General features: G+C 44.1%; 1 protein-coding gene across 2 annotated transcripts in view; it reads right to left on the bottom strand.

Annotated features, from left to right (window-relative positions):
* CARD11 (caspase recruitment domain family member 11) overlaps positions 1-26,360 on the bottom strand; it is a 1,247,701-nt gene that overhangs the window by 424,848 nt on the left and 796,493 nt on the right. For both annotated transcript variants that reach the window (XM_069647590.1, XM_069647589.1), the window contains exon 14: positions 9,797-9,849. In XM_069647590.1, coding sequence (XP_069503691.1) covers positions 9,797-9,849 — 53 coding nt within the window. The remainder of the gene's footprint in view (positions 1-9,796; positions 9,850-26,360) is intronic.

Here is a 26,360-nt window from a genome sequence, read left to right as displayed (position 1 = left end):
CCGTTAAAGAGCGGATCGTCTTTAAAACTCTCGCCCTTATGCATAAATGTGTCCATAACCTGGCACCTCTCTACCTGGTTCAAAGAATAGCCAAGCCAATCTCAATCACACACATCAGATCGGCCTACACCAATCGAATCACCACTCCTAAGACCAAGAGAGTTCGAGCAGGAGGTACTAGCTTCCATACTATCACCACGACCCATTGGAACACTCCACCCCCCTCCACATTAGAAGGATTGATTTGCACTTGGCCTTCCGCAAAGCGATAAAAACTATGCTATTTGTATAGCATAGTAGTACTTGTGCCATTTCTGAACTATTGGCACCCATTTAGGCTGTACGGTATTACTAGTTATGATGAAACCCTTACTGTGACCGTATGATACTCTAAACTTGTAACCACCTATGTATGTACTCTTCTTTATTCATCATTAGGTTAAACGTACAATGTAACTATGAGCTATGCTTTTCTCTTGAACCACCTGTGTATGTATCCTAAGAAATTCCTACTGTTGGGCTGCACATTCGATGTAACCCTGAGCCAAGCCTTCTTAAGTATAACCAAGACAATTTCATGCAACAGCGCCTCGATGCCTTCGGACTGTAGAGCGCTTTACAAATCCAATAAATAAAGAAAGAAATAAATCTGTGTTTCGAATGGTATTGTTACATGTGAATGTCGCAAACTACTGTACGACCGTACAGGCAACACATGAATTAGGCACAGTGTCAGGACAGCTGGTATTTATTCAAACAAATTTGAAGGAAGGAGAGGAACTGGGGGAGGGTTGAAATAATGTAAGTATTTAAAAAAAAAACAATTGATTATAAAAGATCACCTGGATTGATTAGAGCCACACCCTGTCCTGTATAGGCTGTTTTCCCATCATCCCCCTTAGGCCTGAAAACATACTCTTAATTAGCAACATATTTATTTATTCACCTTATTAATTATGCTAGTGTTATATTTGTAAATAGTATTACTGTATATAGTTCTGTAATAGCTGTGGTATTCTTGTACATAGAGTGTGGGGATAGAGTTTGTTCAAAGAGTGGGCCGCTGGGAAAGATAGTGCTGAAAGAGTGGGAGGAGGATGGAGATGGGCTGCTGCTATAGTGTAACCTGAAAGGAAATAAAGTTACCTGTCCAATCTCTCGTGTGCATGGTCAGCTATCTAATACTGACGATGAGGATCTGTGTCAGCAGCAGCTCTGGTCCCTTCGTGGCTGCCTCACTGCCTAGTCTGCGACGCCTGCTGGTTAGAGATGGTCACAGTGGGGGACTCCAGATTCTGCGCAGTAGTCTGTGCAGTGGCCGAGATATCCTGCCCACGCCTGTGGGGTGCAGAGTCAGAGTCTGTGCCCTTTGAGGAGGCAATCAGCCTTTGGGGCTCAGAGCACGAGCGGCCTTCGGTGCATCTGAAGAGATTGGGGCCGCAGCAACGCTCTGTGCAACACGCTGCAGAGCAACAAGCCATCGTCCCTAGCAACTAGTGGTGTTGAAGCATTGAAACCGGCACTCCATACAACCCACTGCGGTGGAGCACGTGAGGCTCTGTGGTAAGCAGCAATGGCCCAGCGTCCTAGGGAACTAATTGAACCGGATTGAAGGAGCCTCATACTTTATCGGTGAGCTAAACAGCATATGGTGATAATACTGGCAGAACGCGCATATTCTCAGTTACGGGGCAGTTTGTGTTGACAGTGGCATACGTATAAGAGATTGGTTGAGACACTCCTGTGGAATATATGTGGGAGTTGTAACACAGTTGGAAAAGACAAAGGGCCTCATTACATGTTAGGCAGTAAGGGTTTACCGGCACTGGTAAGGGCACTGGTACCGGTAAACCCTTACCGCCTTACTAGGAGTTCCCTTTGCGGGACCCGACCTTAACGGCTGGTTTTACCATCCGTTAAAGTAGAGTGCCGCAAAGGGACCTCGGTGCTAATTACGGTACCGCAATCATTGGCACATCGCCAAATGTTGCAGACATTGGCCAAGTGGAGAAAAGGCTGTGTACGATGTGGCAGCGTCTATGGGAGCAACAGCATCATATGTGAGGGATGAAGATGAAATAAGTGTAGTTAATGCCGTTAATGCACAAACAAGCGGAATAAGTCGCATGCAATGATCTATATGATCAGGGTGGGGGGGTCAACATTTTGATTGACAGTGGGGCAGATTATACACTTATAAGTGTGGGGACATGGAGAGAGAAGGAATTGCTGCTTATTAATGGAGAGTATTGTGGCTGCACATGAATATGGTAAGGCACTGATAGAGATTGTGGGGGAATTTGAAGCTGAGTTGACATTGAAAGTTAAGAAAGAGAAGGGGTGTATACAAGTGACAAAGAATGGGGGGAAGTTTGTTGTTGTGTAACGTGCAAGCGGACCTAAGAATGAAATTGGATCTGCGTCATCCAGGTCAGGTGTTTAAGGTGGAGTGTGCAGATTAACAAGGGGGGTCCTGGGAGTCCCTCTGCCAGACATTAGTCCTGGTTACGAGAGACTTACCCAGAGTCTTTAGCTCACTATCTTTCACAGAGAAGAAATATCCCAAACATATCAGTGTTTGTCCTGCCCTGGGGCAGTCCAGCACCGAAATGATAGGCAATTCTCCTCTGAACAAGAGTACCAACAGAAACCCCAGAAACGTGTTTCGGTCTGGTTGGACCTCATCAGTAGGGTGGATCTTGTAACCAGGACTCATGTCTGGCAGAGAGTCTCCCAGGACCCCCCTTGTTATCTGCATATTTCAAGTAACTTTGGGTTTCACCCTAAGTTACTAGGGAAATCCAGACGTGGACCCCTTGCTCACTATTCTTAGAGAGGCACAGCTACACCCTACTGATGAGGTTCAACCAGACCGAAACACGTGTCTCGGGTTGCTGTTGGTACTCTTGTTCAGAGGAGAATTGCCCAGCATTTCGGTGCTGGACTGCCCCAGGGCAGGACAAAGACTGATATGCTTGGGATATTTCTTCTCTGTGAAAGATAGCGAGCTAAAGACTCTGGGTAAGGCTCTTGTAACCAGGACTCATGTCTGGCAGAGGGACTCCCAGGACCCCCTTGTTAAGGTGGAGTGTGCTCCTGTGGGAGAGAGGTTGAAGATTAGTTTCCTGAAGTGTTCAGAAAAGGCAAAGAGTGTCTGAAGGGATTTGTGCATAGGATCAGGGTGAGGAAAGATGCCATACCGGTGAGAGGGAAGGTGAGAGTGGTGCAACTTGCATTCAGAGCTGAGATGAAGGAGGAGGTGAGACAGTTGGAGAAGGAAGGAATAATAGAGGCAGATTCGGCGAGTCCGGTGGTGATTGTAAGGAAGAGCAGTGGTGAGGTGAGGTTGTGTGGACTTTGAATAGGAATGTGGTACCGGATAGGTTCCCATTGCCTAAGATAAATGGTTTGATTGTGGATGTGTCTGGTGCAGGCATGTTTTCTATCATTGATCTAAAATCGGCGTATCATCAAGTTAAGATACATGAGGCATCTGTGTAAGTGACTATGTTTATCACACCGATTGGGTTGTATCTGTAGAGGAGCATCTGCATACCTCTGTAGGAAACCCTGCCCCCCTTCCTCCCATATGTTGGAGACCTGAGATCGTGCCGTGTTTGACACTAGCAGTGGTGTTAATACTGCAGCGTGTGTTGGAAAGAAGATACCCATTAAGACAACCGTACCGAATGTATCCCCAAAGGGATGACAACCTAAGGGAGGAACTCTCTGTAGGAATATGAAAAAGAGCAAAGAAAGAAGCTAGTGATGTCACAAGAGACATATACAACGTCTCAAGATACTGGCTGAAAAAGATGTATGGATCCTACAGAAACTAATGACGAAGTAATGGTTCAAGTGAACTTTTAAATACGAAGAAGATTCAACATGCACAAAGTGCTGCAGAGAATCAACCATTCAATAATTGTACAATTGCTGAAACGCAAGCAGACTAAGTCACCATAGAAGCTGACTATATGAAGTAAATAGAATGAAGGCGAAGCAGCCATAGAAGCTGGACATCAGTATCATGAATTAAGTAAGCCAGGACACATGAGGAGGGAAGGGAAACTGTGTCCCAGCAAGAAAAAGCAGAATCGTGGAGCTGCATGGCGAGGTTATCTGGCCTGGAGTCAAGACTGAAGCAGCCAAAGACAGCTATCAATTCTGGAAAGGAGCGAACGTGCGAAGGATGAATCATTCCTTGTTAAGGTGTAAAGGAAGAACACCAAGAATGCCAAGTTTAATTCATTTAACGTATTTAAAACCTGCAAAATTGACCAAATTGTAGTCTATTGTCACGTGGGCCAAGGATGAAAATAGAGTTCGAACTTAGAGTCCGAGAGCATGATAGTGAGTGCTCTCACTCGCATGGATTCTAAAGACAAGGATACTTTTCAAGGCCACATTCAAAGACAATCTTCATGGCAGAAGGCATGGATGATGAGAGATGCTGGGCTAATTGGGTGGGGAAGTAGTGTCATGCCCCATCGCCTTGCACCAGGGCCTGGGCTACATGCTGCTAAGTGAACCGAATGTTCCAAACCTGGCACAAGTGTGCCAACCAATTATATTAGTCCATATCTCGAAGGACCATGTAGTATGAAAACCAATGAGAAACTGTGTATCTAATGTTCCTAATGATGACATGTTTTAGAGGTAGGCATATGTTGTACACCTGACAGTGGGCAGCCAATCACAATCCTAGTTCCTATAGAATGTGTACTTATATGTTCTCCTTAAGCCAATCCCGACCCTTGATAGATTTTTCATTATTTGTCATGTAGTATGATGTCATCTCTGATGTATTTTTTATATAAAAGCTATGATTTGTGTGAAAATCGCAGAGAGAACCTAAGCGTACGTCTGTTGATGTTTGTTGTAAACTCCCCATTTTAGATAATTGTTAATAAAACAGTACTTTGCCATCTTGGTTCTGTTATTTGGACTTGGAGTTATTCTGTGTAATCCCATCAATTACATGCACGTTCCTAATGTGCCCTAAGCTCAGATTTGTATAAACTGATGCCATTTGGACTGATTTCAGCCTCAAGTGTTTTTCAGAGGGTGATGGACAAATTAGTGAAATGTTTAAGTCGTGTGCACTGTTATCAGGACAATATTTTGGTGGTAAAAGATGATGGAGAACAAGACAGAAAATTGAAGGATGTGTTGGGGATTTTGTGTTCGGCAGGTCTCAAAATATCAATTGCAAAGTGCAAGTTTAGGAAGGACAAGGTGAATTACTTGGGGTACAAATTGTCAGTAGAAGGGGTTTGACCTAAGTTGGAGGCTGTGAAGGCGGTGAAGAGGATGTTGGCTGCAAGGAATAGAGGGAAGTTGTCTTCATTCCTTGAACTGGTGGAGTATTATGGTACTTTTATCAGGAATCTTGCAGATAAGACCAAACATAGGAGATATCTCACAAAGAAAAGTGTGAGGTTTGTATGGGATGAAAAATGTGAAGCAGAATTTAGTATGATAAAAAACAGAATTTGTAGAAAGCCCCTGTTTTGAAGGTATTCAACAACAAAACACAGGTTTATATTTTTACTGATGCAAGTGAGAATGATGTAGGGTGTGTTTTGATGCAACCTGAAGGTGTTGAAATTAATAAAATGGCATTTGCATTAAGGGCTTTGAGGGAGGCAGAGAAGAAGTATTATGTATTGAGATGGGGCAATGTCATGTGTGTGTGTGGGCTGTTGAGAAATTTTGGCCTCTATTGTGGGGTTGGCCATTTACAATTGTTATGGATCATAAACCGCTTTTTGCAATTTTGAGTAGAAAGGGTTTAGATGGAGTGGCAAGGAGTATTGTAAGGTGGATACCTTGTTTGCAAGGATTGGATTTTGTGGTTAAGCATATTGATGGTAAGAGGAATGTGGTAGCGGATGCTTCGTTGAGGAATGTGGTTTGTGGAATGATGGTGGGGAACGTTCAGAGGGAGTGTGAGGAGAAGAGGAAGGGGAGGATTTTGTGAATTCAGGGGTGGTGCAACAGGGGGTATGGAAAGACATTTGTGATGCAGATGAGACGTATGGCAATTTTGTGGAGTGCGCCTATTAGGGGTGGCCAAATTAGGAGGTTGGTGACGACATTAAGGGATATTGTAGCGTAAGAAGTGAATGCGGAATGGAAGGGGAACTTTTGTTGAGAGGGCACGGGTTAGTGTTGCTGGAGAACAGGAGGGAGAGGCTTATGGTGATTGCGCACGCGGGGCATTTGAGTCTGGGGAAGACCAAAGCTTCGATTAGGCGGCATTACTGATGGAATGGGATGAATGACAACATTGAAAAGTTGTCGAAGGAATGTCAGGAATTTATGGTATTGATAGGGTGTCGATTGTCAGGACACTTCCGATCGAGGTTCCGCCTGTTTCGGAGGTTGTGTGTGATGTGGTGGCGGTGATTATTGTGGCACCGTTGGCTATGAAGGGAACACAAGGAAGTTATGTGAAAGTGTTAATGGACATGCTGTCTAAGTGGCCAGAAGTGTGTGTGTTGAGGGAGGTTAGTCTCAGGATGATAATCCAGTGTATGGAGTTGGTGTTCTGGCATGAGGGATTTTCGCATAAGATTGTGTCAGATAATGAGCCTCAGATTGTGGGGAGAGAGTTTGGACAATTTTTGAAAGCGCATGAGAGTAAACATGCTAAAACAGCGTTACATCATCCCAAAGGAAATTAGGTTGTAGAAAGGTTCAATAGGATGTTGATGGATGCTGTGATGATGGCATTAGCACAGGGGGGAGTGGGTGCATGCAGCGATGGAAAGAGTGTTTCAATGTACGCTGGCACCCCATGGTTCCACGGGGGTGTCACTGTTGGAGAATCTGGGGAGAAGAAAGCTTAATACGAGTTTGTGTCCTGGGTGGATGAGGTGGGAGAGACCCGTGGCGGTGGATGATGGGTAGGTGAGGAGAAGGATGAAGGAGAAGGGAGGAAGATCAAATGAGAGGTACGATAGAATGTGTTGTGTGAAGGAGGTTCTCATGAGGTCAGGGTCAATAGTTAAAGACAAGTTAGGTAGGCATGTGCAAAAAGGAATGTCGTGGTATTCAAAGCCCCTGGTGGTGATCGATGATTTGGGGAATTTGTTTAGAATGGAGAATGGGGAGGTGTGGAGTAAGGAGAGAGTGGCGAGAGTGGTGGCGATGTCATAGATGATGGAGGTGGGCATTGGTGTGGAGTAGGGAGGGAAAGAGGTGTGTTACATTTGTAAATAGTATTATTATTATATATAGGCCCTGATTCATGGAATTATCTACGTGGAAAATCGGGACATTGCGTACCATTCCACGTGCAAAGCCCCATTCGTCAATTCATGGAATCGACTGCGCTGGACTTTTCCAGTACATTTTAGGACTTCACGCTGGTCTGGCAGGCCTCTGCAAGCAGTTGAGCACCTTGGGCGAGACTCTTCGCATAGTGTAGGTGGGGCCTACGCAGAGTCCAAAATAGGGCGCGGAACATGCAAAATGAGGAAGAAGAAGGGAAAATGTTGACGTGCTGAGGGGCGACCTGCTGCGAGGAGATCACACACCCACAACTGCGCAGAGCAAATCGTATTCACAGAACTGACTGCGCAACCTCACATCGGGGAAATGACCACACAAAGCTCCCGATCTAACCGCCACCTGAAGGCATTGGAATCACTGCGCAGAGGTAAGATTGCATGTTGGATTTAGGGGTGCATGCATGCAGTCGGGGTTCCGATCGAACATAGGGGTGTGCTTAAGCAGTGTAGCGGGGTGCAGGCGCAGTTTACGGGAGTTTGCACGCAGACTGACTTGAATTGACTCAAGTTACGGAACATGGTGCGCATGTTGTTGTAGTGCTGTGAACAGGGGTCTTGGCTTCATAGCGCGGGTCCCCACACAGGATTACCGGGGTGCATGGGATCACACCCAGGGACCATGCATGGGTAGGTATTAGTGGCTACATTTTCTTTGTGGGGGGCATGTCAGGGGCGTTCCGGTTGCAACTTGCACATAGAGTTACTTAGCGGGAACAATTCCATGAATAAGCGGATCATGCACAGGTGCCTCAAGTGGGAGGGGGCACTCAAAGTCCTTCTAGCCGTGCGGACTTTGCAGGATCTATGCACACTTTTCTGTGAAGCGGGCCCATAGTTCTGTAATAGCTGTGGTATCCTTGTACATACATTCCATTGTGGGGTTTAGAGTGTGGGAATAGAGTGTTTATGTTCAAAGAGTGGGTCATTAGGAAAGATAGTGCTGAAGGAGTGGGCAGAGTATGGGAGATTCTGCTGCTGCTACGCCGTAACATGAAAGGGAAATGATACCTGTCCTACCTCTCGTGTGCGCGGTCAGCTACCTAATACTATGCAAATGCTCTTAAGGTAAACAATTGCCAGCACTTGTTTCAATGCTCCTGGCTCTTCTTCAGGGACTTCATTACCAGTGGTGTTAGTAATAGGGAACACACATAATACAAATCAGAATGTATAGTTTTCTATCATAATATATTTTCATCTTTTAGCCTAGTTCTCCACCGATATCCTTGGGTGCTGTCCTCATGTTGATGCATAGGCTGGTCAGCGACCTTCTCTTATCTATTGTATTCAAATTCAACAAATTAATCCGCTAGTTTTTAAAATCATCTCTCCATTCTGTGGTTCACATTTCACTGTTTATTTCTAAACATACTCCTCCAAACATCTGTGCATAGGAAGCACTCAGCCCGGAACATTAAAGAACTGGATTGGGGGACAGCAACTGAGGTAGAGGAGGTGGCAGGTTGCCAGACATGTTATCTTCTTTGTAAATCACAAATTGTCAATGACTCACTTCTATCCCACTACACAATAGATTTCGGTCACCTGAACCTTGATACTAGTCCCGTTTACAATTCTGAAGGTTATATTGGATTTATATTGATGCAACTATGCACCAGGCCCATTTACAATTCTGTAGGTTGTGTTGGATTGATGTTGCTACAGGTTGGCACTCGGCCCATTTACAAATCTGTAGGTTGCATTGGATTTATGTTGCTACAGGTTGGCACTAGGCCCATTTACAAATCTGTAGGTTGCATTGGATTTATGTTGCTACAGGTTGGCACTAGGCCCATTTACAAATCTGTAGGTTGCATTGGATTTATGTTGCTACAGGTTGGCACTAGGCCCATTTACAAATCTGTAGGTTGCATTGGATTTATGTTGCTACAGGTTGGCACTAGGCCCATTTACAAATCTGTAGGTTGCATTGGATTTATGCTGCTACAGGTTGGCACTAGGCCCATTTACAAATCTGTAGGTTGCATTGGATTTATGCTGCTACAGGTTGGCACTAGGCCCATTTACAAATCTGTAGGTTGCATTGGATTTATGTTGCTACAGGTTGGCACTAGGCCCATTTACAGTATTGGATTGATGGTGCTACATCTCGGCACCGGGCTCGTTTACAATTCTGTAGGTTGTATTGGATGTATGTTGCTTCAGTTTAGTACCAGGTCCATTTACAATTCTGTAGGTTGTATTGGATGTATGTTGCTACAGTTTAGTACCAGGTCCATTTACAATTTTGTGGGTTGTATTGGATTTACAATGCTGCAACTTGGCACCAAGTCCCTTTACAATTGAATAGGTTGGGTGGGATTTGTATTGTTGTAGCTCCGTAGATTATCACACATTCACTGAACGCTTGAAGAAAAATTATGTCCATCCCAATCCACTGTACACAATCCACTGTGCATCGCTACGCTGCCAACAATGCCTGCTGCCCTAGAGCCAAAGCTAAGCTTATCACCAACTTTTCAAACTTTCATACTTACCATCTAATTCCAGGAGTTCAAAACACATGCTGTTGTTGTCCTCATCAGTAATGCTGCACAGAAGAAACAGGTAAGCCAATATTAGTAAACACATCGTCATCATCTGAAATGGAACTTTCTAAACATGGTAGTGTTGGCAAAGGAAATACAACTTTATAAAACCTTTGTATGTACTCTGCCGTATTTCAATCACAAGTGTGATTTTAAGCAAGGGCCAAGTGCAATCGAGACACTCAGAAGGAATGAATGTTCAACCTAGCGGATGGTGCGCCCCGTGTGTACTATACGAGAGTCAAAAATAAGCATTGGCAATGCCAACAGTTTGGACTTTTGTATGGGCATGGGAAAGCCACTTGCCAAGCACTGCCATAGTGGTATTAACTGACCATTGCTGGTAGCATCCGCAAAATGTGCGAGTACCTGGGCACCTCACAGCAGTGCCTGGCAAATGCCTAATACTTATACATAAGACAAAACTGTTGGCTTTGCCAATTCTTGTTTTTAGCAGGACTTCAGTGAAGGACACGCATAGTGCTTATGAATCGAGTGGCTGAAGGCAGACCAGCTTAGACATATTTATTGCACCAGTAGAATACGTACTGCTCCAATTAACTCTCAGAAGACTGACTGCTTTGAAAAAACACTGTCAGGCAGTTTGAGTGTAAAGTTGTATGGTAAGGCTTGATTAAAGCGAGCTCAAAGCGTTCCCATGAGTAAATGTTCTGGGTGTGAAGGGTAGGAAATGGGTGGGAATGGCCATAGGGATTAGCATGACCATGGGCAGTCAATGGGTGGGCAAATAACCAAACAACACCTTCAAGCTTTGTGTCCCGCTTCATAAGCCAATTATCCACTATCTGTACTCTAATGAAATAGTTTTGGCTTAAAGGTGGCTATGCCAGCTAATAGTCCAAACTAATAAGCTACTGATAGGATATGACATGATATTTTATTCGTATTGTGTAACGTAAGGAGAGTCAAAGTAGGCACGTGCCAAAACCTGATGCCACCACAGCAAGTATCTTGATAATGGAATGAACGCCTTCTACTATTCAATGTGGGTTACTTGAGAGGATCCTCCCTTGTCACCCACAGGGACACTGAACAGTGCAGTTTCTAGGCAATTTGGTGCCCAGGGCAAGCCACGAAAATGTGCCCCCCCATAACATAACACTCAATATCAGCGGGCACTTATTGCCCCAGGTGCAAACATGGCAGCAGGAGGGTACTCCTCAGCTACAGGGCCGAAGAGAATCCTGCAGTCCGTTAAACTGCGTTGTGTAGTGCAGGATGATTTATTATTTATTCTGATATGTTTCAAGTTTTAACCAAGCAGAAAAGTGTTGGCATAGATTAATGTCGTGTCCTGTATGTAGTTCCTATGGCATGGAAAGACCTAATAGATTTTTTTTATAAACCAATTTTTATTGAGTTTTTTCCATATTCCAACATTATTCATCGTATTCAGAAAATGTTGCTACAAGCAATCCACATCTATCCTTCCCCTTTCCTCCTTCCCAACTCCCATTCTCCTCCTCCTTCTGCCTTTGCCCACTTCCCAGTAGCCCCCCACCCCTTCTGTGATGTTGTATTTTTGGAGTGCCTATCTATTCAAGAACCCATGTTCCATTTCGTCCATCGTCTCGGGAGGATAGCTTAGGGGCAACGTGCTCACCTTGGAAGCAAGACGACACAGGGCAACACAGGTTCGATACCTGGGTCCATGCTTAGAAACCTCTGGGTATTAAGTGCGTTATAAATAACCCATCATATCATATCTTCTGATACTTTATTGTGGAACCCCTATTCCTTTATGTGATATCCTCCACTCTATGACCATATTCCATTTCTTTATCCAATATTCCCACGGTAGGCATTCCCTGGGTTCCCCATTTAGCTGCTGTGTCCCTTTTTACCACCACCATCAATGTGATATGCATCAGTTTCTCCTCCCAACTCCCTCCCTCATATTCCCTTCTGATATGCAGTAACAGCATCTTGGGATCTTTCCAAATTGTCAGACCCATTAATCTCGAGAGCTTGGATATTACCTTTTCCAAGTGTGTCTTGACCTTCGGGCAATCCCACAGCAGGTGAAAGAATGTCCCCACATCCCTTATGCATTTGAGACACATGTCATCCATTACTCTACCCATTTTAAGAGGTCTGTCCCTGGAATAGTACGTTCTGTGCAAAATGTTGTACTGTATAAGTCTCATCCTGGAAGATATATTGACTTCTCTTGTGGCCAATAATTCTTCCATCCACTCTTCCTCCTCTTTCCTTCCAAGGTCTCCTTCCCATTTTGTTCTTAAGTGTGTCATGTGGGGGATACGCTATTATGTATAACTTGATATACTATTAATATCACTTTCCCTTCCATTGGTGTCGAAAACAGATTGATCTCTAGGGTGCGGGGGAAGGGTGTTTTGCGAAATCCAATTCACCTCCAAATTGAGCTTCTACAGCGTGCCTCTGTCTCATATATGTAAAGAAGTCCTAATCCGTGTTTCTCACTGTTGTTGGAATGGGATTACATCTGTATTGTCCACTATATCTTCCAGTCTGCATATTCCCCTTTCCACCCATTGTGGCTGCCTCCCTTACAGTTGCATCTCTTTGATGTTAGGGGTTTCCCCCATAATGGGAACTGTGTAGTAGCTTTCCTCTTCCATCCCATTGCATGTGTAACTTCCTTCCTAATCTGCACCAGTCTCTGTCCTGCTCGGGGGAGAGCACCCCTCCACAGACTTCCAAACAGTACCTTTAGGAGGTTTGGCCTTCCATTTGAGACAATTCCAATTTTGTGTGGGAAAGATCTCTCCCGCCAAATACCCATTCATTTGCCACCACCAGATGAGCTACCCAGTTGTTATTCTGGATATCCATCAGTCCCACCCTGCCTTCCCAAACAAATCTCATAAGTGTCCTCAGAGCCATACGAGGATGTTTGTATCCCCAGGATATCCTCTAATTATAGCCACAATCCTCATAAAATGGCAATGGGTAATCTCACCGGAGTATTCTGCAGGACATATAACAGTCTGGAAAGCTGACCCTTCCCAGAAGCTTTATTGGTAGCTTAACCCAGTGTTTGGAGTCTTCCTGCAATCTGCGAATTATAGGTTCCAAATTATTTTTAAGAAACATCGTTTTGTCCTTTTGCAGTGTAATACCGAGATATTTAAACCCCCCTTACTCCACCCGGAAGCCGCATTCTTCTGGGATTGCATCTTTTCCCCCCTGTACTAGCATAATAACTTATTTCTCCCAGTTAATCCTGAGTCCACAATAAATATCGAACTCCCTTAATGTGTACATTACCCAAGGGCATGTTCTTCGCGGTTCACCGAGATAAATCAGGAAGTCCTCTGCATTTAGAGAGATTATATTTTCCCAGGTCCCCGGTCATCAAAATCGTTGGATTGCTTGGTCAGACCTAATTCTCTCAGCTAGCGGTTTGATCGCAATGAGGAATAATACTAATGGACATCTCTGCCTCGTGCCACTTTGGAGCGGGAAGGTGTGGGATGTGTGCCCATTTACTCTGACTTTTACAAGTGGTTGTGCATATAATTATTTTTTCCATTTTATGATGTTGCCTCTGGTGCCATTATTTAGTGGGGACTCTTCAATGAGTCCGACATTGCTAGAGCATTATGTACCAGTCTCAGCTTTATCCTCGTTGCTCTTCCTCGGACAAAGATACAGTGATCTGAGTGTATTAGCCTGTTTATTACCCCCACTAACCTTGTTGCCAATATCTTTGCCAGGACCTTAGATTCTCCATTCAGCAGCGATATGGCGCAGTACGAGGCACAGTTATGTGACATCATGCTCATTTATCCCTCAGCACACACTCTTATGACATTATGGAATTCTCTTCGGCTTGATGTATGAGAATTGCACATGAACAGTTGAAGGAAAGACCTGAAGTAGGATGGGTGACTGGTGTCTGTATGCTATATCGTAGTGATTACCTATCATTGGTAAGATGACCTTTAATAACATTGCTGGAATAAACTAACTGCCTTACATGAAGAAGTGGCTCATGGTCATCACTGCATGCATCATTTTAAGGATATAATAATGTATCATTGGGTTTACCTTTTTTGTGTATGACCATTATTGTAGCCATTCTCACGTCCCATGGAGTGTACCTTGTCATGATTCTCTAGAAATATGTCCAAAATTGGCTTAACCACCTTGTCTCCCATGCATTTCCAAAATTCGGTCGGTATCCTATTCAGTCCTGGGGTTTTCCCAGGATGTACGTTTTTAATTGCCTCTTGTACGTCCTCCACTGTACTCTCTTTATCCTTATCTTCTCTCGTTTGCTCATTTACCTTTTGGCAAGTTTACCCCTTCTAAGTATCACCCAATTTCATTTTCAGAAGTGCCCAGTACCATGCTGTAAAGCCCCTGGTAAAGGTTTGCAAATGCATTGACTATTTTATTCCGTTCAGTATAGATTTCTCCCCCGTTCCTACGTATGCCCTTAATCCATCTGAACTCTTCCACCCTTTTCTCCAGCCATGCCAGCATCCTTCCACCTTTGTTCCCCAATTCATACACTCTCGCTTTCCTGGCCCAGTATGCCCTCATCCATTGCAACTACGTTGTATTGCCCTGCGGCTTTTAGCATCGCTCCTTTAGATTGTATTGTCTGTTTATTTACATGCATCTTTCCTGTCTTGCCCACCACTTCTTCTAGTACCTCGGGTTTTCCCTTCTTTCTTTCCTATGGTGTCCTGTTTCTGCCTCCGCCGCTCCCCTTGCCCCTCCCCTAATGACTGTTTGATATGCTTCCCAAAGGGTGCAACTGTTGTTCACCGTGCCCTTGTTTAATTCAAAGTACTCCTCTGTGCAGTCCTTCATTTCTTTCCGTATTGGCTCGATCTGTAGGTAGTATGTGTTTAGTCCCCACTCCTCTTAACCCTCCAGTCCTTCTCCTCCATTCCTTCCCCTCTGATCTTAATATATAAATAGGCACGATCTGAAATACCCCTTATGAGGTATCCTGCTTCTATTACCCTCCCAGTGGTGGTAACCAGATCCATGAAGAAGTCTAAGTGAGACATCGATGCGTGTGCCCCAGAATAATACGAGAAATGTTTTTCACCATGGTGCAACCCTCTCCAGATGTCCGGTAATCCTGTTGCCTCCAGAAACGTCATCAACATTGTGCGTACCTCCCCCCAGGGTATCTCCTCCTTCTGTGGACATCTGTCTAATCATCCGTGAAGGACGACATTTAAGTCTCCTCCCATTATAGTTAAATCAGCCACATGCGTTCCCAGTATTGCCTGTATATTATTAATTCATTCTGGTTGCAGCGGAGCAGGGGCATACATATTCAGTATGGTGATTGTCTCACCCCATAGCTCCCCTGTCACAACCACATAGCGTCCCTCTCTAGCTCTCTCCTCTTGAGCCAACTTGAATGGAATGGTCCTGTTGATGAGGATCTCCACCCCCCTAGAACTCTTACAGTATCCCGCGTATTCTACTACCATATACGGATCCCTGCCCAGAAGCCTAAACTCAGAGCCCATTAGGTGTGTCTCCTTGAGTAGTATTATAAGCACTTTCTGCCTAGTCAGATATTTTGCCACAAGTTCCGAAAAAGTTCAAAGTTGAGCTGAAAATAATAAGGGAACTCCAGAGAACCAAATTGAAAAGGAAGACAAGCTATTAGGGCACCAATCTGAAACTTATCGGAATATACGAAAATGGGGCGAAAATACGGAAATGTTTGTCAATTGAAAAAGACTGAGTATTCTGGACAAAATCTGATCACCTTTTCGTTTTTGGACGGTTTTGCAGTTAGGTGTGCAAAATATCAACCAAAACGGGGTCGTGAAATGTTTTGACCAACTAAATGGCATCATATTCTCATGCATAAGGATAAAAAACAACCAACAATGTCATTTTTCCAAAGAAAATGGTGGAAACAGGCTGAAATCTGCTCCACCATCGAAGCAGGGTATTAGTGGTATTTCACATGGTCACTTCGCTAATGAGCATTGCACCCACCCCGAGCCACCACCAAGTAGGTCAAATGCAACATATCCATGCAAATATCCACCCGCTTGTGGAGTACAAGGACTCTATATCCAGACTGGTGCGAGTATTCTTAGACTTCACTGTGCATTACACAAGCTCAAAGGGGCTCCATTGGAAGAGGTAAGCACCATAAAACAGAGGCACTTGACACTAGTAGGAAATAAGTTATCCAAACCGATGCCTCCTGCCATTAATTGTCCATGTCTATCCTTTTATAGTGTTTGCTTCCTTCCCTCTCCTATTCTCCCTTAGCCCCCTCCCTGTTCTCGATTTCCTGTCTCATTTTTATTCACTACTTCGACCTTTCTAGCCTTTACCTACACTCTCCATTTTCATTTCCCTTTCACCATTCTCACTTTTCCCCCTCACACCTTATGGAACTTCTCTTGCCATCCACTTCACCTTCCTTAAATGTGTGCACATAGTGGGCCTCATCACGAGTTGGGTGGTAGCCCGAAAGAGGTATTACCGCCATATTTAAGGGTTGGCCCGTTCACGAGTATGGCCACGTACACCTCTAGCTTCCAGCTGGAGGTGAATGCACCGGCGGAGATTTACTGCCTTAATGCTATTCGTGATCCATCTCTAATAGCGCCCGACCGAGTAGTGGTACTGCTATTTGCGTTGGCGGTATCCCGACACAGTTACCGCCGGGATACCACCACCTTATGTTGAGGCCCATTATCTCCCTGTCACTGTCTCTAACAATCCTGTCTCATGCATAACCATCTACATCACCATCACCAAGCTTTCTCTTGAACCTAGCACTCTCACATAACCGGTCACCAGCTCCCTCAACTGTGTCTCCCAGATTCCCACTCACCATTGGCTCTCACTTCCATCTTTGCCTCTTTCCTACAAGGTCTCCTTTACACTTCTACCACATCTGTCGCTGTCTGCCTCTCACCTCTATCTGTTTCTTCCAGTTTTGTTGTTCTGACACCATTCCGCTCACAGCCATATTCCTCCCAGTTTCAGTATTGCACCTCCCACTCACTGTTTCCCACTTGCCTCTCATTCTCTTACCATAGCCTATATTTTGCACTCACCACTATAAGTCCATTTTCTCCACAACTTGATTCTTCCCCCTCTTCATTGTGTGTTTTCCACCACTCTTCCCATCTCTCTCCCTTGATTTCTATTCCAGTTTTTCCTTCTTCTGTTTGTCTTACCTGCCAGCGCAGAATTTACCCAATTTCTCCTCTTGTTTTGTTTTAGGCTACCCAGACATTCATTGTTCTGCATATTTTCTATTTTCTTCCCTTCATCTCCCTCTGTTTCTCTGTCTCCAGCCCCATTCTTTCCTGGCACCCATCTACTAAAATTATTTTATTTCCGTGAGCATTTTCTGCTTTTTTATTTTTCTTCATCCCCCTCTCCATGCCTTTTATTTTTCCTGTATTAACTTGCTTACCTTTGCTATTTCTAATCCCTTGCTCTTTTCTATGACACCTGCTATATGCTCTCTCTCGTTCATTGCCCATCTTTTCACAGAATTTCTTTCTTCTTTCACCCCTCTTTTCTTTCAGTCTCAAATTAACGTTCCTTTTGTTTTTTACTTTCATACCTTGTTTGATCTTCATGTTATTTGCCTTTCCTTTTCCTGTCACTACTTTCTCTCATTTTCTCAATAACCTCTTTTGTCCCTCATATCAACTCCTCTCCCACCTTACCAAGTCACGTTGCCTTTGTATTATATAATAATGTATTATTGGTTATTTATAACTTGCTTAATACCATGAGGTTTCGAAGTGCGGACCCGAAGATCGAACCAAGGCGCGCGTGTTGCCCCTGAGCTATGTTCCCGAGCTATCCTCTCGTTAGTCTTATTCGACCTTTGTTGTAAATGACCGTCTGGCTTTTTGGTTCCCCCTCAGTCTCACCCCTCAGACGTGGCAAGTCCCTCCCTGGGTATCTAATTGTCACACATTACACAAAGGTTCTAATGTTTATGATTGTGAAACTCACCAAGATGAACAAGGCTGTATTTTGTGAGCATGGCTCTGTGGGCCCTCTTTTAGGATGTCATCTTGGGACCCATGAACTGAAGGAGATGCCAGCGAGGGATGACGTGGGGATGGAATGTTGGGGAGGTGGATTATTTGGACCAGAGAAGTGTGCCATATTGATGACCATGTGGGAAACATCTATTTTGTGCATGCAGCTTGCTTTGACTTACATGGATGCCATGTCATAACTTATGCTGCCTGCGGGTGGGTGTGGGGTGGTGGCCAGAGCACCCGTGTGCTGATCTACTGCTAGAAATAATGGAGCTGGCTAATTTTTAAATAGTTGGGAGTTTATGTGCCATGCCCAACTTGAATCAAGCGTATCAGCATAGGGGTGAGACTTAAGGGTCGCCAGGGTACATTTCGAAAATAGGCTTCAATAGTAAATTTTAACGCACAATTTCCAGGAAATTAGTCATACATCCATAGGATTATGCCATTACTCAAGACCTGACCTACCCCGACCTAAGGAAATGGTTAAGGGATTTCAGGGTTAAGGGCGGCTGCTTGCATGTATCTAAGAGTCTTGTGACCACAGCGACATTAGTGAGTATCATTAAAATGGGTGATACTATTACCAGGGCGCTCAAGATTCCTATTGCCATGCATGGGAAAGTCACATAGTCCTGTTTTTTTCACTTTGGATTCTGGAACTTTTCTTTTCAATTTGAAAGTTGGAAAAATAATCACATGTTTCCGGATTCCAAGCAAAAATAGCACTGGGTGGCCTTTTCCTGCACTGACACGGAAACTTGAGATTTCTGTATTAACCAATGTCATTTTATGCATTTTGTTAATCTCCCTAAAGGAATGGCTCAGTTAATGCTGCAGGGAGCCAATCCGGCGGCCTGCAGATGGAGCACATATCACATCCCAGGGAACTATGATACCAGCTAAACATTGGTTAACCTGGTATTGATCTGATTGTACCTGTGATATTAATAAAGAGGGGCAATAGGCAAATTAAGTCTATATACAATGGGCCTCATTACGGGTTTGGCGGTAGCCATGCCGGTAAAACCGGCACGGCTGTCGCCAAACTTGTGAAAATACCGGCACCCGGCAATGGGCAATTATCAGCGTTTTACGACCCCACTGGACCCGGTAATTACCCATTGCCGGGTGCCTTCAATTGTCAGTCCCCATTCCCATTTAGCCCCGTAGCGCTCAATGGGAATGGGGAGCACAGTAGCACCGGCACTGTTAATAACGGTGCCGGTGCTACAATCAAGTTCTGCTCGCGGGTGCTGATATGGCCTCCAGGACAGATCTGGCGGGCGTAATGGCACCAGCGAGCAGTACTCGTAGTTTGCTGGTCCGGGAACTATGTTACCGGCAAGCTTGCCGGTACCGTAGTTCCCGGACCAGCAAACTTGTAATGACCCCCAATGCCTCACTGCTTTAATTAAATGAGGCCTATTTTGACAAAAAGGTAAAATAAGGGGCTATTTCTCTCCTTTAGGCTTACAAGCAAATTAAAGGCCCTCCCAAGCACAACTGTTATAAGAAAAAGGACAAAGCCCCTTTAGATAGAATTGCTTGCCACAGGACCATTATGTTTTTGCAATGCTCACCAGTCAACAAACGATAAGCTTACTGAAGATTCCCATGACATGTGTGAAGACAGCCAGTCCTGTTTCATTTTTAGTTCTGCGACTTAGTTACTGCAAGTCACAAGTCACACAATTCAAAGGAAAAATAGAGGACTGGATTGCCTTCTCAATAACAGGAGTGCTTTTGAGAGCGTAATAAGAACCTGCCTCTTTTGTGCCCTCTGCAATCGCCTGCCTGGCCCACCCCTAGAAACGGGTCTAACACTGAACCTTAATCTATTGCAATATTTATCTCTTAAACCTTTGGATATGACTAAACAGCTCTAAACTTTTTCAGTATTGTAATTAAAATGAAATGCTCATTTTTGTTTGAAAGAAGCACGTGGCCCCTTTAAAAAGTTAAGTGCTGCAGCACATTGAAATGTCTATGCAATCTAGCATGATTTGTCAGGGAGCGAGTTCTGCAGATGAGGGTACTGGTAGTGAAAGCACGGTCCTGGTTTGATGAAGAATGATTGAATTAATTAATTACATTTTTAAAAGGAGCAACACACCCGAAGGCCTCAGTGCGCTCGAAGAAGTGATAATAGGGAAAAATATATATATATTTTTTTAAGGTCAAATCACAGAATCAAAGCAGAGAACTACTCTTGGACTTCAAGAGAAAAGTGTTCATGGCTTTCTTGAAGTGACACAGGTCAGGAATATTTCTAAGATCAAGTGAAATCGAGTTCCAGATAAGCGGGGAACAAACATAAAAGCTAGTACCGGCAAAGTCTGTAGTTTATAATGCGGTTGAGAAAGCTTTTCCAAAACATTAGAGCGAAGGGCCCTAGTAACAGAAGCCCTCTGAATTATTTTCGCCAAATACCCGGGCGCTTGATTAGACAGGAATTTGACAGGCATTTTTATGTCAGAGATAACATTCTGTGGGTAATTCAGTATTTACTTGGAGCCAGTGTAAAGATCTGCGAGCCTGGGATATATGTTTGGTTCTAGCAATACCACAAACAGCTCTCACTGCGTTGTTTTGAACAACCTGCAGTGTCTTGATGTTGTTTTTGGAAGTACCAGCAAATAGGCTGTTGCACCATTCAATATGACAAGAGCTGTAGCCAGTGTGGCAACATTAGTATCAAACAAGTATGGTTTAGTCTGTCATATGAGCTTAGTAGTGTATGTGCAAGTAGCCTTAATGTGAGAGGCATGCTTTTTCATAGTGAGGTTGGCATCAAGAATGAGGCCCAAAGTTTTCACCGACGGGCTTGTTTTAATGACACAGACTGAGATGATAAATTTGTTGTATTCAGGAGTTTGGTAGTGCCCATCAACATGAGCTGTTTTGTTCCCATTTAACACAAGGGAGTTCCAATTCATCCACTGTTGTATATCGTAGGTCTGATCAACAACACGACAATCCCTTTCATAATCACCCATCAGTTTTAGGACCACCTGGGTGCCATCGGCATAATTTGTGTATATAATGCTGTGATCATCCAGGAGGTCGAAGATAGGGTGGGTGTCTAAATTAAAAAGGGTTGGCAAGAGGCTGGCTCCCTGCACAACTCCACAAAGAAGTGTCTATGGTTTGGGCTTACATTTTCCCACAACTACTCTTGCTGATATAGGTCATAAGAAGGAAGCCAGCCAAGAGAGAACAGGTTTCAAATAATTAGCTATTTTTTCTAATCAACCGAGAAGCAGGATGTGATCAACAAGATCAAAAGCCCCTGAGAGATGTAAGAGGATTCAATTCAACACTACAGCTAAGTCAACGCCTAGTCTATAATACTGAATGAAAACCCTTATTGATATATCTTTATGTCCAGTTCATGCGTTCTGGATGACTACCCCTATATAACACCCCTCTCTTGGAATCCTCCTGACCCCACTGAGCCAAGAAGTAGTTCTGTTTTGCAAGTTAAAAGGTTTATTTGATAATTTAAACAATAGATATAGATATCACGCTTTATAGTAAATTAATAATTGAATATCACACTTAATCTGATATGATAAATATTAACAACGGAGAATCTGGCACTAGCACACTTCTTTATAATCACTAATGAGTTGACATGAAATATGAAATGGATAAGATAGCACACTGGTAAATAGGAACAAAAGAAGAAGGTGGTAAAGAATGCTTTATGTAAGCTCAGGTGGATGCACTATTCAATGAATGCAGTACAGAAAATACTCAATATGATTTCAACCAAACAATGTAATCACTTTTCTCTGGCTATTCACTCCCCCCCCCTTTATGGGATGCAAGGAAATGGGAGGAAAGCACACAGTTCTCAGAAATGCAATCAATGTAATTCAGTTCAATCCCCCCCAAGCACGCTTAAAGAAAACAGATAGGAGTTTTGAAAACACAGGCCCAAATACTTTTATATGTGCTAGCAATGGATGAGAAATATGCTGGAAATGCTTTTAATTCCCTTTCAGAGGTTCAGGGTGAGTGATATCTAGTTAATATTAGCTCAGGCTCACTCTTGCAATGATTCAGGGATAGTTTTTATGAGGCAAACGATTTTCTGGCAAATGGAAGGCAAGCAGCCGCTGATTTTTACACGTGAAGAAATTTGCAAATCGCGGTAAAATTCGCAAATGCGCCGAGCGCTATTACAGAGGAACTACAAGGACTATCACTATCGTTTTGGGGTCCTAAGAAAGCCTAGGATCTCAGCTTCCAGATGTAAGTTACTGCAAGTCTCTAAGACAAACGGTCGCGGAAATATGAGCGATTTAGTAAAGGTCGTTTTTGGTTTTGCAAATTTTAAACGCAGCACTTTTTCAGTTTTAAAAATGATGGCAGGATAACACAATTGCTAAGCTGCAGTTCTACTTAGATTAAAAATGGATTGAATTATATGATTTTAACTAAGAGCTTTGGTTTGGTACAGTTTTACTATGTACTCACACTATATTCTTGAATTAAATGGGCCTCGTCACGGATCTGGTCAGGTTTTCTTCACTCGCCACGGACGGTCTCTCCGCACAGCGGTCTGGTCTCTGGAACTGCTAACATGGGTCTGGGTCAGCTCTGCTCTCTCTCTGGGTACAGCACTGCTTCTGGATTCTGGAGATTGAGGGATTTGAAGTCTGGATCTTTCTGCACAGCTTTCTCTGGAGATTGATGGAGGTAAAGTATGGATTTTCCCTGCAGAGCTTCCAGCTGCAAATGGATTTGAAGGTCTCTATCTGTCCTGTCTCTCTGCTTTTATGTGTTTTTAAAATGGGTGTGGGTGAGCAGCATCGCTAGCCAGCCCCTCTCCACTTATCATTGGCCAAGCTGTCATTTCTCCCCTGATTGGGGGAGCTAAGTTGTGTCAGAGTGATGTCAGCCATTTATGATCTCTTGAAAAAACTCCCCTGTCATCTGTGCACCCAAATCTATATATGATCAAAACACATATTTCACAGTTACACAGTTGTTTGAAATTACATACCCATGTCACATATCACATGAGGTATACTCTGTCCCAAATCTGCTGTTTCTAGGAGCTTGCATTCAGAAATGGCACATATTTCACTTTTTAACTGATTTTGCCATTTCTGACATTGACCCCACTTTACATACATGTGCGCAGGGAGTAGGGACATTAATTGATGAAGTTTCAGATTTTTAACATGCATACATTTAGAGTAATATCCACTTTTCCGCTAAAACCCCCCTGAACATACCACCGGTTCTAAAAACCTCTTAAACTGTGGGCAGAAAAATCACAAGAATTATGGTATCATTTATAAAATGTTCACATGTCCGCTCTATGAATGATCCATCTTTTTAAAGTTATGTTCTGGCTCCAAAGGGGTGTGGTTTACCCTCAGCACAAGGTTGAATTTCTGTTTTTTCCAGTTCTGCCAAGCCAGCTTGCTCTCACAGGCAGTGCTCCTCCCCTTTCCTTCAGGAGGAAGCCACTTTTTACGACCATTTATGACTCCTGCCATAAACCATCTGCCTGGGTGAAGGGGGTTACATTGTTCAGAGCTCCTGTATTCTGTAGGGGGCTCCCCTTAATTCAATTATCAGAGAGATGGTATATCCTTAGTGTGGCCAGCAAAAGGCAGATAGGCCTGGGAACACAGTTGTGACTCAAGTTTCACTCCTGATGGGGGTAGCTGTCAAGCAAAATCAAGTTCCTTAAGCCAGACTTTCAGCTAACTGTCATGTTTTTTTTGTTGCTTTTTAAATTAACTTGCAATTTTACACATGCAGCTAGAATGCTGATTCTAAGTGCAAAACTATGACATTTCAACAGTTACAAAGGCATGTGACACCAAACATAGGTCACTCATTTAATCTAAACATTTTCGATTTTAGTGTCTTTAAATCCAGTGCAACTTAAACTGCTGACTCCATAGCAGTTTTGTTATAAGCATTGTTTTGGGCTCTTCATTTCCCAGATTTTGTAGGCACACAACACTCCATTCTACCAAATGTCTGCTGGTGTCCAGTGAGTTTTTAGATGTGTTGCAATCTTTAAAATAGACATTTTGAGCCTGCCTTCAGAGAAACACAGGGTGGTTTTAAAGCGCTTTGAAGCTAACCGGCGCTACTGTTTTTCCTTTGGCAACCCATTTCCCTCATGGCAACCCAGCCTATCATTCTCGCACTGGTGGGTGGCAAGTGAGGCAACCATTTTGGTGTGCGCACAAACTGCGCAGCTTTCCTGGATTTCGGCGCACATGTGGGTTTTCCGCCATCTTGAATTTTCTAAGCCCACAGCACCAAATGTTGCAGCATGATAGCTTAAACGTGGGTCAGGACACCCAACAAGCCCCCCCACGCGACTGCACTTTGAATTTGAGTCGATGGGGAGTCGGGTGCACAAGGGTTTTGACCCACGCACCGGTCTGTCCGCATAATCTTCTTCCAATTCTGCAAATGGCACAGCTCAGCATCTTCTTCTCCATCCGGTACTGATCGATCGGTTCTCCCCGCCGGTCCTGATGGGAGTATTGGGCGGTACACAGGGCCCAGCGCGTCTCTGCTCCCGGTCTCCGGATCGTCCTCCTTGGCCCGTCTCCAGGTTTTCTTTCTCCTAGGACGACAAAGGAAGAGCGGCAATACCTACTCATAGACGTTTTTCCACCACTGTTGAGATAGTGGGGCAGCATATGCATTTCATCATCACGAAACATTACATTCTTATTTTGAAAAAAAAAACAGTATAACTAAGAGACAGTTTCATGCAAATCACAATATTTTAGAGACTAGATGTGGTATGTTTTATGATTGGAACTGAATTAGCCTGAGACAGTACCCGCTAGGATTCCAGAGGATTCCTCCAGTTGTTGCAGAGTGTGCCTGGGATGGCAACACTTTAGCTGGTTAATGTGGACCCACTTGTCTTCCCCCTCTGCCGAACCGCCTTTGGGGATGCGGATCTTGTAGGCCACAGGGGAGATCTTGTCGATGATCTCAAAGGGTCCTTTCCATGTAGGCAAAAATTTGCGCTGCTTGGCCTGGTTCCTTTGGAAGTTGTATAGATAGACCCGGTCTCCCACCTGATATTCCTTCCTGGAAGTTTTCAGGTCATAATGGGTCTTCATGCTATCAGCTGATCTTTCTAGATTCCGCTGAGCATAAGCAAAAGCATGTTGGAGGTGTTTCCTTAAATTCTCCACATACTCATGAGTAGTGGAGGCATTTATCAGTGTCTGCTCTTGGGTCCTGTAGAGCAAATGCTGAGGAAGCACCATCTTGCGCCCAGTCATCAACTCAAATGGTGACATTTTGGTTGCAGATGAAGGGGTAGATCTGATGGCCATTAGGACCAGAGGTAATCGGATATCCCAACTTGGCCCAGAATCTGCCACAAACTTCTTTAATATGCTCACAATGGTTCGGTTATATCTCTCTACTGCCCCAGAAGAAGCTGGTCTATAAGCAATATGCAGCTTTCTCTTGACCCCCAGTATCTCCCACATCTTTGTCATTACTTCACTGGTGAAGTGGCTACCTCTGTCTGACTCAATCCTTTGAGGTAGACCAAAACGGGAAAAGATGTGGTTAATCATCAAGGCAGCTGCAGTTTCTGCCTTGCAATTTGGGGCTGGGAGACATTCCACCCACTTGGTAAACAAGCATGTCACAGTCAACATGTACTTATTCCCCCTAGCAGAGCGAATCACAGGGCCTACGAAGTCGATTTGTAAATCTGACCATGGCAGGGTCATCCCCCACTTTTGGAGAGGCGCACGGTGCGTGAGGGATGATGGCTGAAATTGTGCACACACAAGACACCCCTTCAAGTATTGGTCGAGGTCCTGCCCCATGTGTGGCCAGTATGCAACCTCTCTTAAGATTTCCAATGTTGTGTGAAACCCCCTATGACCGGCAGTGGCCGCATCATGGGCGTGACTTAACATCAGGCTTCGGAATGAGGTAGGAACCACCCACTGATCGTGGCCAGCTTTGGATTTCCTTACCAACAAACCGTCTTGGATCCGGAACATTTTTGGACATTTCATCAACACTCTTAGGTCCTCTTTCCCAATATAATCGGTATCCGTCAGGGGAAAGTTCTCAGGGTCCTCAAGGTGCTGGTAAAATTTACCAATTATTGGATCCCCCTTCTGAGCAGTAATCAAATCAGCATCAGGGGTCTCCTTACTCCATTGTGCAATTGAAAGGTCGTTGTGAGCATTTGTCTGGGACCTAGTGATGGCAGTGACCTGGATTTCCCCCAACAGGGACTCAATCTCAATTAGATCCCCTTGGATGGCCCCGGTTTTGGCCAGCTGATCAGCTAAGTCATTTCCAGTTTTGTCTGGTCCCTCTACTTTGGAATGACCCTTGATCTTCTTCCAATAGATGGTCATTCCCTTCGAGGTGACCAGATCATCAATGTTTTGGATCAACTTCCCATGTTTCAAGGGTTTGTTGTTAGCACATAACATGCCTCTGGTTTTCCAATTAACCAGGTG

Source organism: Ambystoma mexicanum, chromosome 2q (assembly GCF_040938575.1).
Source record: "Ambystoma mexicanum isolate Mex_15411 chromosome 2q, UKY_AmexF1_1, whole genome shotgun sequence".
Taxonomy (NCBI): domain Eukaryota; kingdom Metazoa; phylum Chordata; class Amphibia; order Caudata; family Ambystomatidae; genus Ambystoma; species Ambystoma mexicanum.
Note: the sequence above shows the minus strand (reverse complement) of the source record. Positions and strands in the feature narration are given on the sequence as shown.